The 15,281-nt window shown below is 46.4% G+C and overlaps 1 protein-coding gene across 1 annotated transcript in view; it reads left to right on the top strand.

Annotated features, from left to right (window-relative positions):
* The first annotated feature begins 887 nt into the window (after nucleotides 1-887).
* The window catches only part of gpib (glucose-6-phosphate isomerase b), a 36,746-nt gene continuing 22,352 nt past the window's right edge, over nucleotides 888-15,281 (top strand). Inside the window, exons 1-3 of the mRNA XM_060837922.1 lie at nucleotides 888-1,158; nucleotides 11,907-11,997; nucleotides 12,725-12,793. Of these exons, the coding sequence (XP_060693905.1) occupies nucleotides 1,034-1,158; nucleotides 11,907-11,997; nucleotides 12,725-12,793 (285 nt within the window). The 5' untranslated portion in view covers nucleotides 888-1,033. The remainder of the gene's footprint in view (nucleotides 1,159-11,906; nucleotides 11,998-12,724; nucleotides 12,794-15,281) is intronic.

Below are 15,281 nucleotides of genomic sequence, written 5' to 3'. Positions count from 1 at the left end.
TACACCCGTACCCCTAGGTCACTTTATCCGGCATCTCCCTCCCTGCATTTTACTGTTGTTTTTATTTAACCCGTTTTTCTAATTAACCTGGAGAAAGTGGGCGCTGGAGATCAGAGCTGAAAAAGGGCATGAGCTCTTCTTTCTAATTAACCTGTTCAGAGATGTTATCACACACCTTCAGTGCAGGTGGGAATTGAAGCCTGTGCTCTCAGTTTGGGGATAAAGACACGACCACTGCCCCACACGGGAGGCCTCCATTTTACCCTGTGTATATTTGGGTAATTAAGATCTCCCACTAACGTACCTCTAGTTTCATGTAAATTTGCATTTCTATATCTTCCGGAACAGACACCTATCGGAATGGAAACGTTTACTGCTCCTCAGATAGTGCAGTATCTGCCGATTTTCTTGAAAACTTTGTCTATTTCAAATCTCCAGCATCCAGAATGTTTTATTTTCATTTATTCTAGGATACGTTTTATCTGTTTAAATGAATCTTCAAACAGAAACACCATTTTGTGCTTCATATTGGGTTTCACTTTATGACCTTCAGGCATGTGGGCTCCTCTTCCCTTTGCAGTCTAGGCCAATGGCTGGAGAGAGCCGCCCCGAGCACGCTGTCTGCACCGGGAGGGCAGTACCACAGAGACACCACCAAGAGGGGCCGAGGGGCCAGCCTCCCCGACACGAACAGCCGCCGTCTCTGGTTTGGAACCAAATGCGGCTCAAACGGGCAACACCGACATGATATTGTGACGTCACGGTCACTCTCTGATACCATTGGCTGGGCCGCCTGCCCGTCAGGGGGCGAGTGGGCGGGACATACACCTAGGCCGCTGCTGATTGGTTGCTGTGGAATCAGTGTTACAATTTCACCTTCGAACGCCCAGTCTCAGCGTTCCATCCGTATCCGGCTCTCAGAGACAGGGACAGTTCCAGCTCCAGCCCAGCCCAGCTCACGGTGCACCTCTGCCGGAGCCTCTGCCACTACCCCCACGTTAAAACACAGACTCCCGGACTTCCTTTAGCCGCAATGGCCAATGCTCTCACCGCCGATAGTAACTATAAAGCCCTGGTGGACTGGCACCGGCGGAACTGTGCCAGCCTCAAACTGCGGAAGATGTTTGAGGAGCAGCCCGACCGCTTCAGTCGCTTCAGGTGAGTGGGGTCTGTAGGCGATTAGATCGTGAGCGGGTGGACCGACAGGGCTGGGTATTACTGCCTCCTGTCCGCACCCCCCGGCTGAGGAATGGCGCATGTACTGGAGGGGGGTGGGGGAAGAGTGGTGCAGACTTGTCCCGGTGTGTACGTGCCGCCCAGCACGGAGTTGGGGGTAGACGCTGGATCTCCGTCCACATTCTGCTTAGTCACTCGCTCAGCGAGTGCGGAACTGCGGCAGCGTCGGGTTCAGAGGCCCCCTCCCCCCATTCTCCAGCAAGTCATGGGAGGCCATGAGAATGGGAAAGTGTTCGATCAGGGAAGGGCCAGGGAACTGATTTTTAATCAATGGGTCAGTAAAGCCAGGCCCGGTCCGAATGACCTTCTCCCAGTAATTGTGAGATTCTGCTGAAAATCCTGTGCTCATCTGGTGGGGGCTGATGTGTCTGGAGGAATCTTCTCAGAGTGACCGAACCTCTAAATCAGTGAAGTGCTGTCCTTTAAAAACCCATCAAAAGTAAAGCTGGACCTTAATGAGGGCATTTAATCCGCGTGGTATTTATAATATTGTGAACATAGACATTTGTGAATCAAAAATCCCAAGGGATGACTTTCCCGGGGAGAAACATTTCTGTGACTTGCTCAATTTGCGACCTTAACGTTGTAACTTTATAATTAACCTCCAGTTGGATGGTTTTTAAATCGGTGTACACGGAGAGACGGCTCCAGTCCGTGACTCCACATTGACTTGGTGAGGTTCCAGTCATTCAGGCAAAAGTTCGTTCATCTGAAGCTGACTGGGCTGGAATTCCAGGGGTGTTTGTACGAGCCGTGATCCCAGCAAGCAGGCTGCGTGGCTTCACTCCTGGGCAAAAGTGAGGACTGTAGATGCTGGAAACCAGAGTTTAGATCAGAGTGGTGCTGGAAAAGCACAGCATCCGAGGAGCAGGAGAATCGCCTCTTCTGGCAAAAGCCCTTCATCAGGAATGAATAGTGGGCTTTTGCCCGAAACGTCAATTTTCCTGCCTGACCTGCTGTGCTTTTCCAGCACCACACTGATCTAAACTCTGGGTTCACTCCTGGATGGAATGATGCCTGACCCCGTCGAAGAGGGAGCTGCAGCCCTTGGGAGGGAGGTTACTCTCGCCTAATATAGACTCTGCTATGGAAACCAGGCAGTTCACGGGATCCAGAAAGAATGTGAGTCGGCAGCACATGAACAGTTCACATTGAAATGGAACTGATTTCTGAGAAAATCACAGCAGTACTCCAAAGTATCAGGTAAAAAAGCAAATTGCTGCTGATCCTGGAAGTAAATCAAATAAATATTGAGTTTAAATTGAGCCAGAGTCAAGAGTGTGGAGCTGGAAAAACACGGGTCAGGCAGCATCGGAGGAGCAGGAGAATCCATGCTTCTGGCATAAGCCCTTCAACAGGAACTGAGCCAGAATTGTGTCTGTAATGTTGCCTTGACAAATCATTGCAACTTCACTTAAATAGTTTGACTTGATTCATTCAACTTAAAATTAGATGAATGTCTTTTGGAAATTGAGTTTCAACAAATGAACAAACCTGAGGTGTGGTGTAGTGAGCATAACGTTCGGATTTAACGGGTGACATTGAACAGCTGGTTATAGAAAGCTAGAGTTCAGCACCACAAGACCTTTGAACTATTCAACAAGATCATGGCTGATCTGATCTTGGCTTTAATTAAACATTCAGTCATTGGGGACACAATAGTTAGGGGGTCAGAGACTTGTTGGGAACGAAAGAAGCTCATGGTTGGTGTGTTGCTTCCCAGGTCTGTGATGTCTTGGATTGTGTCTTTGGGATCCTGAAGGGAGAGGGTGACCAGCCCCCAATTTGTGGTCCACGTAAATACCAACAACATAAGAAGAGGGATAGGGATGTAAGGCAGGATTTCATGGCGCTAGGGTGGAAGCTGAGAGCTAGAACAGAGTTGTTATCTCTGGTTTGTTACCCGTGCCATGTGATAGCGAGGCAAGGAATAGGGAGAGATATCAGCTGAACACGTGGCTGCAAGGATGGCGCAGGAGGGAGGGTTTCAGGTTCTTGGATAATTGGGGATCATTCTGGGGAAGGTGGGACTTGTACAAACAGAACGGTCTTCACATGAACCGGAGGGGTACTAATATCCTGGGTGGGAAATTTGTTGGTGCTATTCAAGTGGGTTTAAACTAACTCAGCAGGGTGATGGGAACTGGAGGTGGAGTTGCAGTGCACAGGAGGATGAGAGTAGGGAGGGCACGGACAGAATTTCACAGTCACAGAAGCATGCTGGCAGACAGCAAATTAGATTAAAGTGTGTCTACTTCAATGCCAGGAATATTCGGAATAAGGAAGGTGAACTTCCAGCATGGATAGGTACCTGAGACTTCAGTGTTGTGGCCATTTCAGAGACATGGATAGAGCAGGGACAGAAATGGATGTTGCAGGTTCCAGGGTTTAGATCTTTTATTAAGATCAGGGAATGTGGTGAAAGAGAGGGAGGTGTGGCTTTGTTAGTCAAGGAACTATGACAGTGGCTGAAAGAACATTTAACGAGGATTCATTTACTATGGTGGTATGGGCAGAGGTTAGAAACAGGAGAGGTCAAACTGCCGGGAGTTTTTTATAGTCCTCTGCAGAGTTCCAGGAACGTGGAGGAGAGGATTGGCAAATGAATTCTGGGTAGGAGTGACAGGAACAGGGTGGTCATTATGGGGGGACTTTAACTTCCCCAACATTGACTGGAAATGCAGTAACTCTAGTACGTCAGATAGATCAGTTTTTGTCCAGTGTGTACAGGAGGGTTTCCTGACACGGTATGTCAAAGGGCTGACAAGAGGGGAGGCCACACTGGATCGGGTGCTTGGTAATGAGCCAGGCCTGGTGTTTGATTTAGTGGTAGGTGAGCACTTTGGAGAGAGTGACCATAATTCAGTTACATTTAGTGATAGAAAGGGATAGATACATGCCACAGGACAAGAGTTATCAATGGGGCAAGGGCAATTATAATGTATTTAGGCAAGACTTAGGGGGCATAGAATGGCTAGCAAAATGCAGGGGAGGGGGAACAATCAAAATGTGGAGTTGGTTTAAGGAACAGAAATTGTGTGTCTTTGATAGGTATGTCCCTGTCAGACAGGGAGGAAGTGATAAGGTAAGGGAACTGCGGTTTACTAAAGAAATTGAATTTCTTGTTAAGTGGAAGAGGGAGGCTTATGTGACATTGAGACAAGATGGTACAGATGAGGCGATGGAGAGTTCCCGATCAGCTCGGAAGGATTTAAAGAGAGAGTTAAGAAGAGCAAAGAGAGGACACGAGCAGTCTTTAGCAAATAGAATAAAGGTATGTGAGGAATAAAAGGATGACTAGGGTAGGAATAGGGCCAGTCAAAGACAGAAGTGGGAAGTTGTGCATGGACCCTGTGGCGATCAGAGAGGTGCTAAAAGAATATTTCTCATCTGTTTTCACTCAGGAAAAGGAGAATATTGTAAAGTAGAAGACTGACTTGAAAGGATTGAGGTTAGTGTGGAGGAGGTGATATCAATTCTAGAAGGAGTGGGACGTATGGGACGTATCGAGAATTCTCTGGGAAGCTGGGGAGGAGATAGAGCCTTTGGCATTGATCTTTGATTCATCATTGTCTACAAGTTTAATACCAGAGGACGGGAGGATTGCAAATGATGTGCTCTTGTTCAGGAAGGGCAGTAGAGATGACAAAGGTAATTATAGACCAGTGAGCCATACATCTGTTGTAGGAAAGGTTTTGGAAAGGATTATAAGAGAGAGGATTTATAATCATCCAGCAAGCAACAATTTGATTGGAAATAGTCAACGTAGATTTGTCAGGGGCAGGTCGTGTCTCTTAAAGCACATTGAGTTTTTTGAAAAAGTGACCAAGCATGTAGATGAGGGTAGGGCAGTTGATGTGGTGTGCATGGACTTCAACAAAGTCTTTGATAAGATTCCACATGGTCGGCTGTTGGAGAAAATGTGGAGGCATGGAATTGAGGGTGATTTAGCAGTTTGGATTAGAAACTGGCTTTCTGTAAGAAGGCAGCGAGTGGTAGTTGATGGAAAATACTCAGCCTGGAGTCCGGTTACTAGTGGTGTGCCACAAGGATCTGTTTTGGGACCACTGCTGTTTGTCATTATTATAAGTTACTTAGACACAGGCATAGGTGGATGGGTTGGTAAGTTTGCAGATGACACTAAGGTCAGTGGGATAGTGGACAATGTGGAAGAATATTGCAGGGAGATTTGGATAAACTGCAGAATTGGGCTGAGAGGTGGCAAATGGAGTTCAATGCAGATAAATGTAAGGTGATTCACTTTGGGAAGAATAACAGGAAGGCAGAGTACTGGGTCAATGGAAAGATTCTTGGTAGTGTGGATGTGCAGAGGGATCTTGGTGTCCATGTACACAGATCCCTGAAAGTTGCCACCCAAGTGGATAGTGCTGTTCAGAAGGCATACAGTGTGTTAGGTTTCACTGGTAGAGGGATTGAGTTCCAGAGCCATGATGTTATGCTGCAACTGTACAAAATGCTGGTGTGGCAGCACTTGGAATATTGTGTACAGTTCTGGTCCCCATATTTTGGGAAGGATGTGGAAGCATTGGGAAAGGTGCAGAGGAGATTTACCAGGAGGTTGCCTGGTCTGGAGGGAAGGTCTTATGAGGAAAGGCTGAGAGACTTGGGTCTGTTCTCATTGGAGAGAAGAAGGCTAAGGGGAGATTTAATAGAGACATACAAGATGATCAGAGGATTAGTTAGGGTGGATAGTGAGGGTCTTTTTCCTTGGATGATGTCAGTTTGTATGAGGGGGCTTGGCTGCAAATTGAGGGGTGATAGGTTTAAGACAGATGTCAGAGGCAGGTTCTTTACTCAGAGTGGTAAGGGCGTGGGATACCCTACCTGTCAATGTAGTTAACTCACCACATTAGGGAGATTTAAACAATCCTTGGATAAGCACATGGATGATGATGGGATAGTGTAGGGGGATGGGCTTAGATTAGTTCACAGATCGGTGCAATATTGAAGGTGGAAGGGCCTGTTCTGCGCTGTATTGTTCTATGTTCTATTCCAGTATGACCCTCTACTGTGACCAGCTCTGATGAAGAGTCATCTAGACTCGAAATGTTAGCTTGCTGTCTCTCCGTGGATGCTGCCTGGTGCTCTGTGATCTCCAGCAATTTTGTTTTCCTCAACTACTCCGCTTTGATTAAATTCAATGATCCAATCTATACATTCCTGATGAAGGGCTTTTGCTCGAAACGTTGATTTTCCTGCTCCTCGGATGCTGCCTGACCTGCTGTGCTTTTCCAGCATCACTCTGCGCTAGACCATGATTTCCAGCATCTGCAGTCCTCACTTTTGCCCAATCTGTACTGCTGTCCAGGCAAGAGAATTTTGTAAACACACCTCCTGAGAGACCATTCTTCTCACTTGTGTTAAAAGTGAGACCTGTTATTCTGGAACAATGTCTCCTAGTTTTAGTCTCTCTCCTGTATGGGGAAGTATCCATCCAGTTGAACCCCTTGGATTCCCCTTGTTCTTCTAAACGCAAATGGGCAAAGGTCCAACCCCCAGCTTAACCTCTCCTCAAAAAAAAAAGCCATTCCTGGAATGAGTTAATAAACCCAACCTCTCCTCCGCTACAGATTTCCCTCACCTGCCTTGCTGTCTTGGTCAGGATTGTTCAATGGTTAGTCACCAGCTCCTCTTTGCCTGATCCCACCAAAAGGACACCATCACTGTGGGCAAGTTCCCCTCCAAGCCACTCACTATACTGACTTTGAAAGAATGGCGATATATTTCCGTGTCACTGGGTCAAAATCCTGGAATTCCCTCCCTAAGGACATTGTGGGTCTACCCACAGCACATGGACTGCAGCGGTTAAAGAAGGTAGCTCCAGGGTGGCTCGGAATGGATAATACATGCTGGCCCAGTCACCGATACCCTCATTCCTGTGAGAGAGGATTTTCAAAACTCATTTGGTACAAGCAAGTTGAAGGTGACCTGGATGAAATCTGTTTTTATCATCTGGTTTGTCTCCTGCTCTCCGGATTCCTCTGCTCAGTGTCATAGGAGGAAATGTGATTGGGTAACTGGGATCTGATGCAATGTGACTGGGTGTGACTTGTCTGAAAACTGGAGATCTGCAAATAACTGTCAGAATCTCACCACCATCCCTCTGATTACAGTCAGCTCTTCTTTAACAGGGTTCTTGTGTAACCCTGCATTATAGAAAATTTGTGCTTGAGAAACAATGCTTAGTGTTGGTAATGCCAATACATGTCTTAAAAGTTTGCAGCTCCAATTCATCAATCATCTTACAGTGAAGAGGAGAAAGTGAGGTCTGCAGATGCTGGAGATCAGAGCTGAAAATGTGTTGCTGGAAAAGCGCAGCAGGTCAGGCAGCATCCAAGGAACAGGAAATTCGACATTTCAGGCATAAGCCCTTCATCAGGATGTAACTATTGAAACAACTGGGATAGGTTCAGACTCCCAAATTTACTGACAAGGGGAATTAGTGACTGTTTTAACATAGATAAAATGTAGCTAAATTGCTCATTCACTTCTGTAAAATTTGTAGTAGGTGTATCCTATTTTGTGTATTTCCTGGTTGAGGTGTGTTCAAATCATGTATGTGATCTCACTGGCAACCCTCTGTGTGACTGCTATGGTGGTTTGTGATCACATTACTGAACTGGTAACACAGAATGTGTACTTGAATCTTTTTGAGAATTTTAATTCACTTTTAAAAGTGTGACATTGATCAAAATGATCACAACATTATCAGTAAAAAGTCAACTGATTCATAACATCATTTAAGACAGGAAATCTGCTGTCTATACCAAGTTAGCTCTGAGTGTGACTCCAGTCTCACTGTAACCTGATTGACCATTGTCTGACCTGGTAAAGTAGATCTCAAACATGCTGAGAATACTTTGATTGTGTGGACAGTAGCAACTCCACAAGGCAACTCACCACAACCTTCTCAAGGACATCCAGGGGTGGGCCACATACCCAGAATAGTTTTCAGTCTTTGGTTAGCTTCACCCACTCCCAAATTCCTGAACAGGCTGATATAGCCCCAAATATTTAATAGAAGCAAGATTTGATCTTAAAAATGTTGTCTGTCTTACTCTTCAAAAAAGATTTACAAGGATGTTGCTGGAGTTGGAGGGTTTGAGCTATAGGGAGAGGCTGAATAGGCTTGGGGCTGTTTTCCCTGGAGTGTCAGAGGTTGAGGGGTGACCTTTATAGAAGGTCTTTTTCTCCAGAACTAGAGGTTTAGGGTGAGAGGGGAAAGATATAAAAGTGACCCAAGGGGTAACTTTTTCACAGAGGGTGGTACGGGTATGAAATGAGCTGCCAGAGGAAGTGGTGGAAACTGGTACAATTACATTTAAGAGGCATTTGGATGGGTGTGTGAACAGGAAGGATTTAGAGGGATATGAGCCAAATGCTGGCAAATGGGACTAGATTAATTTAGGATATCTGGTCGGCATGGATGTGTTGAACCGAAGGGTCTGTTTCTGTGCTGTACACCTCTATAACTGTATAAATCCGTCACTGAGCTGTTGTCACTGTTTATGAAATTTTCAGTCTTTCAACATGAGGATGTGGTCTGGGGAACTGGAAGGTTGGTAATGAGTGAGCGAGAAACTAAAGGCTGTGTGTGTGTGTGTCTGTTTCTGTGTCATGTGTAATATTGGCAGGTATAATTAGAATATTCCAGAAAGTGGGAAGGTGGATCTTTGCAAATTGATTTAATTGACTGTCAAGTGCTTTGAAATAGACAGCTGTTATAATTTTAAGGAAAGTGGCAGACAATTTGTGCACCATAAATTCCCACCAACTCTCGATGATGACTAGATAATCCTTTTGTGTGTAATACGAGAAGTTCAACATTGGCCTGGACACCATTGGTGGACATCTTTTATATCCACCTGAGAGACTGGAAAGAGGTCGTAGTTCACCATCTCATCCTAAGGTCAGTCAATAACAAGAGGGCATCCTGTTAAAGTGAAGGGCAGAAGCTTCAGAGAGGATTTGAGGAGAGGAGTTTTCACCCAGAGGGTGGTGGGGAGCTGAGGTGGGAAAACCTTTTGATGTTTACAGAGTACTTTGATAGGTGCTTGAAGTGTCATAACATTCAAAGCTGTGGGCCTAGTCTTGGAAAGTGGGGCTGGTGTAGCTAGGAATGTGTTTTTGCCTGTACAGAGTTGATGGGTTGAAGTGCCTCTTTAGTGCTATAAGAGTCTAGGGTCTTTGACAGTGCAGTGATCCCTCAGGTGTGTACTGGACTGTTAGCCTGGGTTTGGGCTTGGGGAGTACTGCCAACTATAGGCCCCAGACCGTGGAAGGAAGCTGGCCCTGGCTCTGGAAATGACCCGAAGCGCGCACAGCGAGAAGCTGCAGAGAGGCTCCAGCCAAGAGAGTTGGGATGAGAGTGAATGTGAACTGGGACCTGGTTCCTGCCATCAGCAGGATATTCCCATCTGTCACAAGCTCACTGCCAAGAACCGAGACAGCGCCCTGCTGTTCTATTTAGAAATAGTGGCATGTTGCCAGCTAAGAGATGCCCACCAGTGTGCAGCCCACAGGCCAGAGTGATGGACACTGTCACAGACACCAGGTTGCACAGGGCTTTTTGATCAATGAGGCAAACACCAAGCAGGCCATAAGCACTAGGAACAGAAAAAGGCCATTCAGCCCATCGAGCCTGCTTCACTATTCAATGAGATCATAGTTGTTCTGCTGATCCACAACTCTTACTTTCCTGCCTTTTTTCCTGTAATCCTCAATTCCTCTCCTGATTAAAAATCTGTCTTAGCCTTGAATATACTTAATGACAGCCCTCCAGAAAGAATTCCACAGATTTACAAGCCTCCGAAGAAATTGTTCCTCCTTTGTCTCAAATGGGTGACCTCTTTATTGTGAGGCTTTGCCACCTGATCATAGACTCTCCCTCAGGGGAATATGGACTCTCCTTGTCTACCCTAAGTCCCTTAGAAACCTTTAAATGTTTCAGGATGAGGACAGGCTCAAACCATTCGATCTGTCCTCAGACAGACTATCTACACTCAGGGTCAGCCGGGTGAACCCTGTCTGGCTTGCCTCCAAGGTATATCTCGCCTTTCATTAGGGGCCCAGTACTGCTCACAGTATTCCAGCTGTTGTCTGACTATCTTTAGCAAGACTTTGCTATTTTTATACTCTGTTCCCTTTGAAATAGAAGGGATTTGCCTTCTGTATTACCCACTGAATCTAGATGCTCGCTTTTTGTGATTCATGCACAAGGACTTCCAAATTAGTTTGTTCTGCAGCTTTCTGCAGCCTTTCTCCATTTAAATAATAGTTAACTCCTCGATTCTTCCTGCCACATTATGTTCCATGTCCCAAGTCTGTGCACACTTGTGTATGCCATCCCTGTGCTGATGGTTCAAAGCAGACTGAGCCAGCGCTCCGCTCTCAGTGAGTGACCTCCCAACATTCTAACTCTTTCTCCCAAGATTAAAAACTGACAACTGTTTAAACAATCACTGTCTTTTTAAAACGATTTGTTCTGGATATGTGGGAAAAGTTGCATTTGTATTCCAACCTTAGTTACAATATTAACCTTCCTCTGTAGAGCAGCGGTGATGTGTGGGTCAGCCTAGATACTGACTCCAGGGTCAACAATGAGATGGTGCAAGTTTAAGGTGACTTCTTTAGAGGGGCGTGGGTGTCACTGGCTGGGTCAGCATTTATCGCCCATCCCTAGTTGCCCCTTGAGAAGGTGGGGGTGAGCTTCCTCCTTGAACCACTGCAGTCCATGTGCTGTAGGTAGACCCACAATGCCCTTGGGGAGGGAATTCCAGGATTCTGACCCAGTGACCGTGAAGGAACGGTAATATGTTTCTGGAGGGGAACTTGCAGGGGATGCAAAAGAAATGGGGGCGGGAACCTTTGTATGTAACTTTGATGCACCTTCTGATAGGCTGGTGAATACAGATTCGTAAGAGAATGGAATAAATGCTGGAAGGAAGAGAGATGGCTAACGTGGGAGTGGGATAACAGCAAATACTGTTTCAAAGAGCTGAAGCCATGTATGGTCTCCAGCTATGCTGCCCTATCGATTTTGGGAGCTGTTGGGATTTTGCATCTACTTGGCATTTTCCATCATGGTTTTAACTCTGTCTCAAATTGCCACGTGTTTACTGAGAGTTGTGCTGACATCCTGCTCCAGGACCCTTGGCTTCTGTTCCTGTGCTGATAAGGGGTCTTGCTGCAGTTCCTGCTGTGGAGCGGTGATCTGGAGGAGTGCTGACTGGAGGGTGTGAGATTTAATGCCCCACATCTGGACCAGCTGAGTCTGGGTTGGCTGCACTGGGTCTTTGAATTGGCACAGGCAGGCATTGTAGCTCAGAACATCGTTCCTGACCAGTACCCAGTGCTGCGGATGGCAGTTAGGGGGTGGGTGAGTCTGACTCAGCAAATTAGGTTTAAGGTGATGAGGAAAACAAATGAATGTGGTGTAGGATGGGCCGGGAGACCCCTTTTTTATGCAACCAGTGGTTAGGATTTGGAATACCACACCAGATCGAGTGGTGAATACAGATACCATCCTGTGCCAACAACAAGGGCTGATCCAGGTGGGTTTGGGCCAGAGAGACAGGAGGGGGTTCATTCTCTGCCCAGTTGCTCCATGCGGGGGGATGTCTAACTGTCCATTCCTACTCTGTCCACAGTTTAACCCTCAAGACTGATGATGGCGACATCTTGCTGGATTATTCAAAGAATCTGATCACTCAGGAAGTATTAAAAATGCTGATTGACCTGGTGAGTGTCACCTTGCCACTGAATAGCTCCTGTCTTTTGTCACATCCTGCGTTAGCACAGCACCCTTTACGTCCTCAACATGTTCCGGGACACTCTTTGCTTTCAATCTTCATTTTGTGTTGCTGGATTTCTTTAATTCGGCAGAGGGAATGTTTTGTCAGACTGATCTCTTGGACCGTGTGAACTATTTGACTGTGGGAGCCAGTTCTTATCCCAATTGCAAACAAGATGTGCTTGCACTCAGCCCAGTCTCTCACTCGCCCCTCGATGGTGATCTCCCTCCAGTGGCAGTGTAAATTTATTCTCCCAACAACAACAACCACCCCCACCCCCACCCAATAGAAACCCGTGTCCCTGAAGTAATTGGACCAGTGCACAGTACTCACTACAAAGGGCTTGAAATGGGGCATTGTGGTTATTGTAGTTCCTTACTCCCCATCAATCCCGTTCTGGGTCATCACCCTGCTGCCCCATAATCTTACAATAAGCAAATATTATAAAAACTGGTCTTTGCTCCCCATTCTATTCGAGGATGTTGCTATGGATAGATTGGCCACCTTTGCTGGCCTTTATAACACTTGGTGCAGATTGGTCCGGTTCACTGATACTAACAAATTTGCCATGTTTTGGAGAGAGGTTGTCTGTCTCACGCCCGGAGCTGTGAATGGTGACAAATCCACTGGAGATTGTTTTGCATTGATCTGTTTCTCTTTCCCCACACCCTCAGGCAAAATCCCGAGGTATTGAGAATGCAAGGGAGCGCATGTTCACTGGGGAGAAGATTAACTTCACAGAGGTAAGTGGATGACCCAGAATAGAGAGGTTTCAATATATATCCAAAATGTATTCCATCTCAGTACAGTAGTGCAGCTCTCACTGCCTGGGCCAGCATCCCTAGTTGCCCCTTGAGAAGGTGGGGGTGGGCTGTCGCCTCGAACCTCTGCAGTCCATGTGCTGTTGGTAGACCCACAATGCCCTTAAGGAGAGAATTCCAGGAGTTTGACCCAGCGACACTGAAGAAACAGCGATATATTTCCAAGTTGGGATGGTGAGTGGCTTGGACGGGAACCTGCAGGGGGTGGTGCTCCCATGTATCTGCTGCCCTTGTCCTTCTAGATGGAAGTGGGCCTGGGTTTGGAAGGTACTGCTGCAGACTGTATCATCTCTAATCTTCATTTCGAAGCTTATTTTAGTAACACAAATGTCTCACTTGATCGATCAGATTGTAACCACCCCAGAAAGCCTTCTGTCAATATCCCGCAATCTCATAAAAACTTAAAGCCAAAAACTGAAGATCTGAAACAAAAAAATTGGCTGGAGAAGCTCAGCAGGTCTGGCAGCATCTGTGGAGAGAAATCAGAGTTAACCTTTCAGGTCCAGTGACCCTTGTTCAGAACCGTCTCCCTCCGTCTCACTTCCCCGACCAGTCTCTTCACTGCTTCATTCTGCTTCCCAAGTACTCAACAAGTCCCGAGGGCAATATGGAGGGGCGGATACTCGTGGTGCTGCAGTTTGAGATTCACGGCAGAGTCCCCTCCATCAGGCTGCTACGACAATGCAGGGCCCTGTCTGAGTGTCACAGGAAACTGCTTCCCATTCCACAATATCCTGCTGCTCTCAGCTGGATGAGGGCTCAGTGGAACGTGTGTGTGTGTGTGTGTGTGTGTGTGTGTGAGTGTGAGAGAGACTGTACAAGATAGAAAACCTGGGCTTTTGGCAGTTACACAAAGCTCACAAACTGTGTTAGAAACCTAAATCAGGGTCTGACATCTGTGGGGGTGATGTTTGTGTGGTTCAAGCCCCGGTCTCAGGATTTCAGGGGGCAGTCAGGTGCCGGAAGACTGGAGGTTGACTAATATGCCACTACTTAAGAAAGGTGGTAAGGACAAAGGAACTATAGACCAGTGAACCTGACCTCGGTGGTGGGCAAGTTGTTGGAGGGAATCCTGAGGGACAGGATGTACATGTATTTGGAAAGGCAAGGACTGATTAGGGATAATCAACATGGCTTTGTGCGTGGGAAATCATGTCTCACAAACTTGAGTTTTTTGAAGTAACGAAGAGGATTGATGAGGGAAGAGTGGTAGATGAGATCTATATGGACTTCAGCAAGATGTTCGACAAGGGAGACCAGTTAGCAAGGTTAGATCTCATGGAATACAGGGAGAACTAGCCATTTGGATACATAACTGGCTCAAAGGTAGAAGACAGAGGGTGGTGGTGGAGGGTTGTTTTTCAGACTGGAGGCCTGTGACCACTGGAGTACCACAAGGATTGGTGCTGGGTCCACTACTTTTTGTCATTTATATAAATGATTTGGATGCGAGCATAAGAGGTACAGTTAGTAAGTTTGCAGATGACACCAAAATTGGAGGTGTAGTGGACAGCGAAGAAGGTTACCTCAGATTACAACAGGATCTGGACCAGATGGGCCAATGGGCTGAGAAGTGGCAGATGGAGTTTAATTCAGATAAATGCAAGGTGCTGCATTTTGGGAAAGCAAATCTTAGCAGGACTTATACACTTAATGGTAAGGTCCTAGGGAGTGTTGCTGAACAAAGAGACCTTGGAGTGCAGGTTTATAGTTCTTTGAAAGTGGAGTCGCATATGGATAGGATAGTGAAGAAGGCATTTGGTATGCTTTACTTTATTGGTCAGAGTATTGAGTACAGGAGTTGGGAGCCATGTTGTGGCTGTATAGGACATTGGTTAGGCCACTGTTGGAATATTGTGTACAATTCTGGTCTCCTTCCTATCGGAAAGATGTTGTGAAACTTGAAAGGATTCAGAAAAGATTTACAAGGATGTGGCCAGGATTGGAGGATCTGAGTTATAGGGAGAGGCTGAACAGGCTGGGGCTGTTTTCCCTGGACCGTCAAAGGTTTAGGGGTGACCTTATAGAGGTTTATAAAATCATGAGGGGCATAGGTAGGGTATATAGGTAAGATCTTTTCCCTGGGGTCGGGGAGTCCAGAACTAGAGGCCATAGGTTTACGGTGAGAGGGGAAAGATGTAAAAGAGACCTAAGGGGCAACTTTTTCACACAGAGAGTGGTACGTGTATGGAATGAGCTGCCAGAGGAAGTGGTGGAGGCTGGTACAATTGCAACATTTAAAAGGTATTTGAATGGGTATATGAATAGGAAGGATTTGGAAGAATATGGGCCGGGTGCTGGCAGGTGAGACTAGATCAGGTTGGGATGTCTAGTTGGCATGGATAAGTTGGACTGAATGGTCTGTTTCCATACTGTACATGTCAATGACTCTATAATCCAGGCTGATTTT

This window comes from Hemiscyllium ocellatum, chromosome 17 (genome assembly GCF_020745735.1).
Source record: "Hemiscyllium ocellatum isolate sHemOce1 chromosome 17, sHemOce1.pat.X.cur, whole genome shotgun sequence".
Taxonomy (NCBI): domain Eukaryota; kingdom Metazoa; phylum Chordata; class Chondrichthyes; order Orectolobiformes; family Hemiscylliidae; genus Hemiscyllium; species Hemiscyllium ocellatum.
This window is presented reverse-complemented; position numbering and strand designations above follow the sequence as displayed.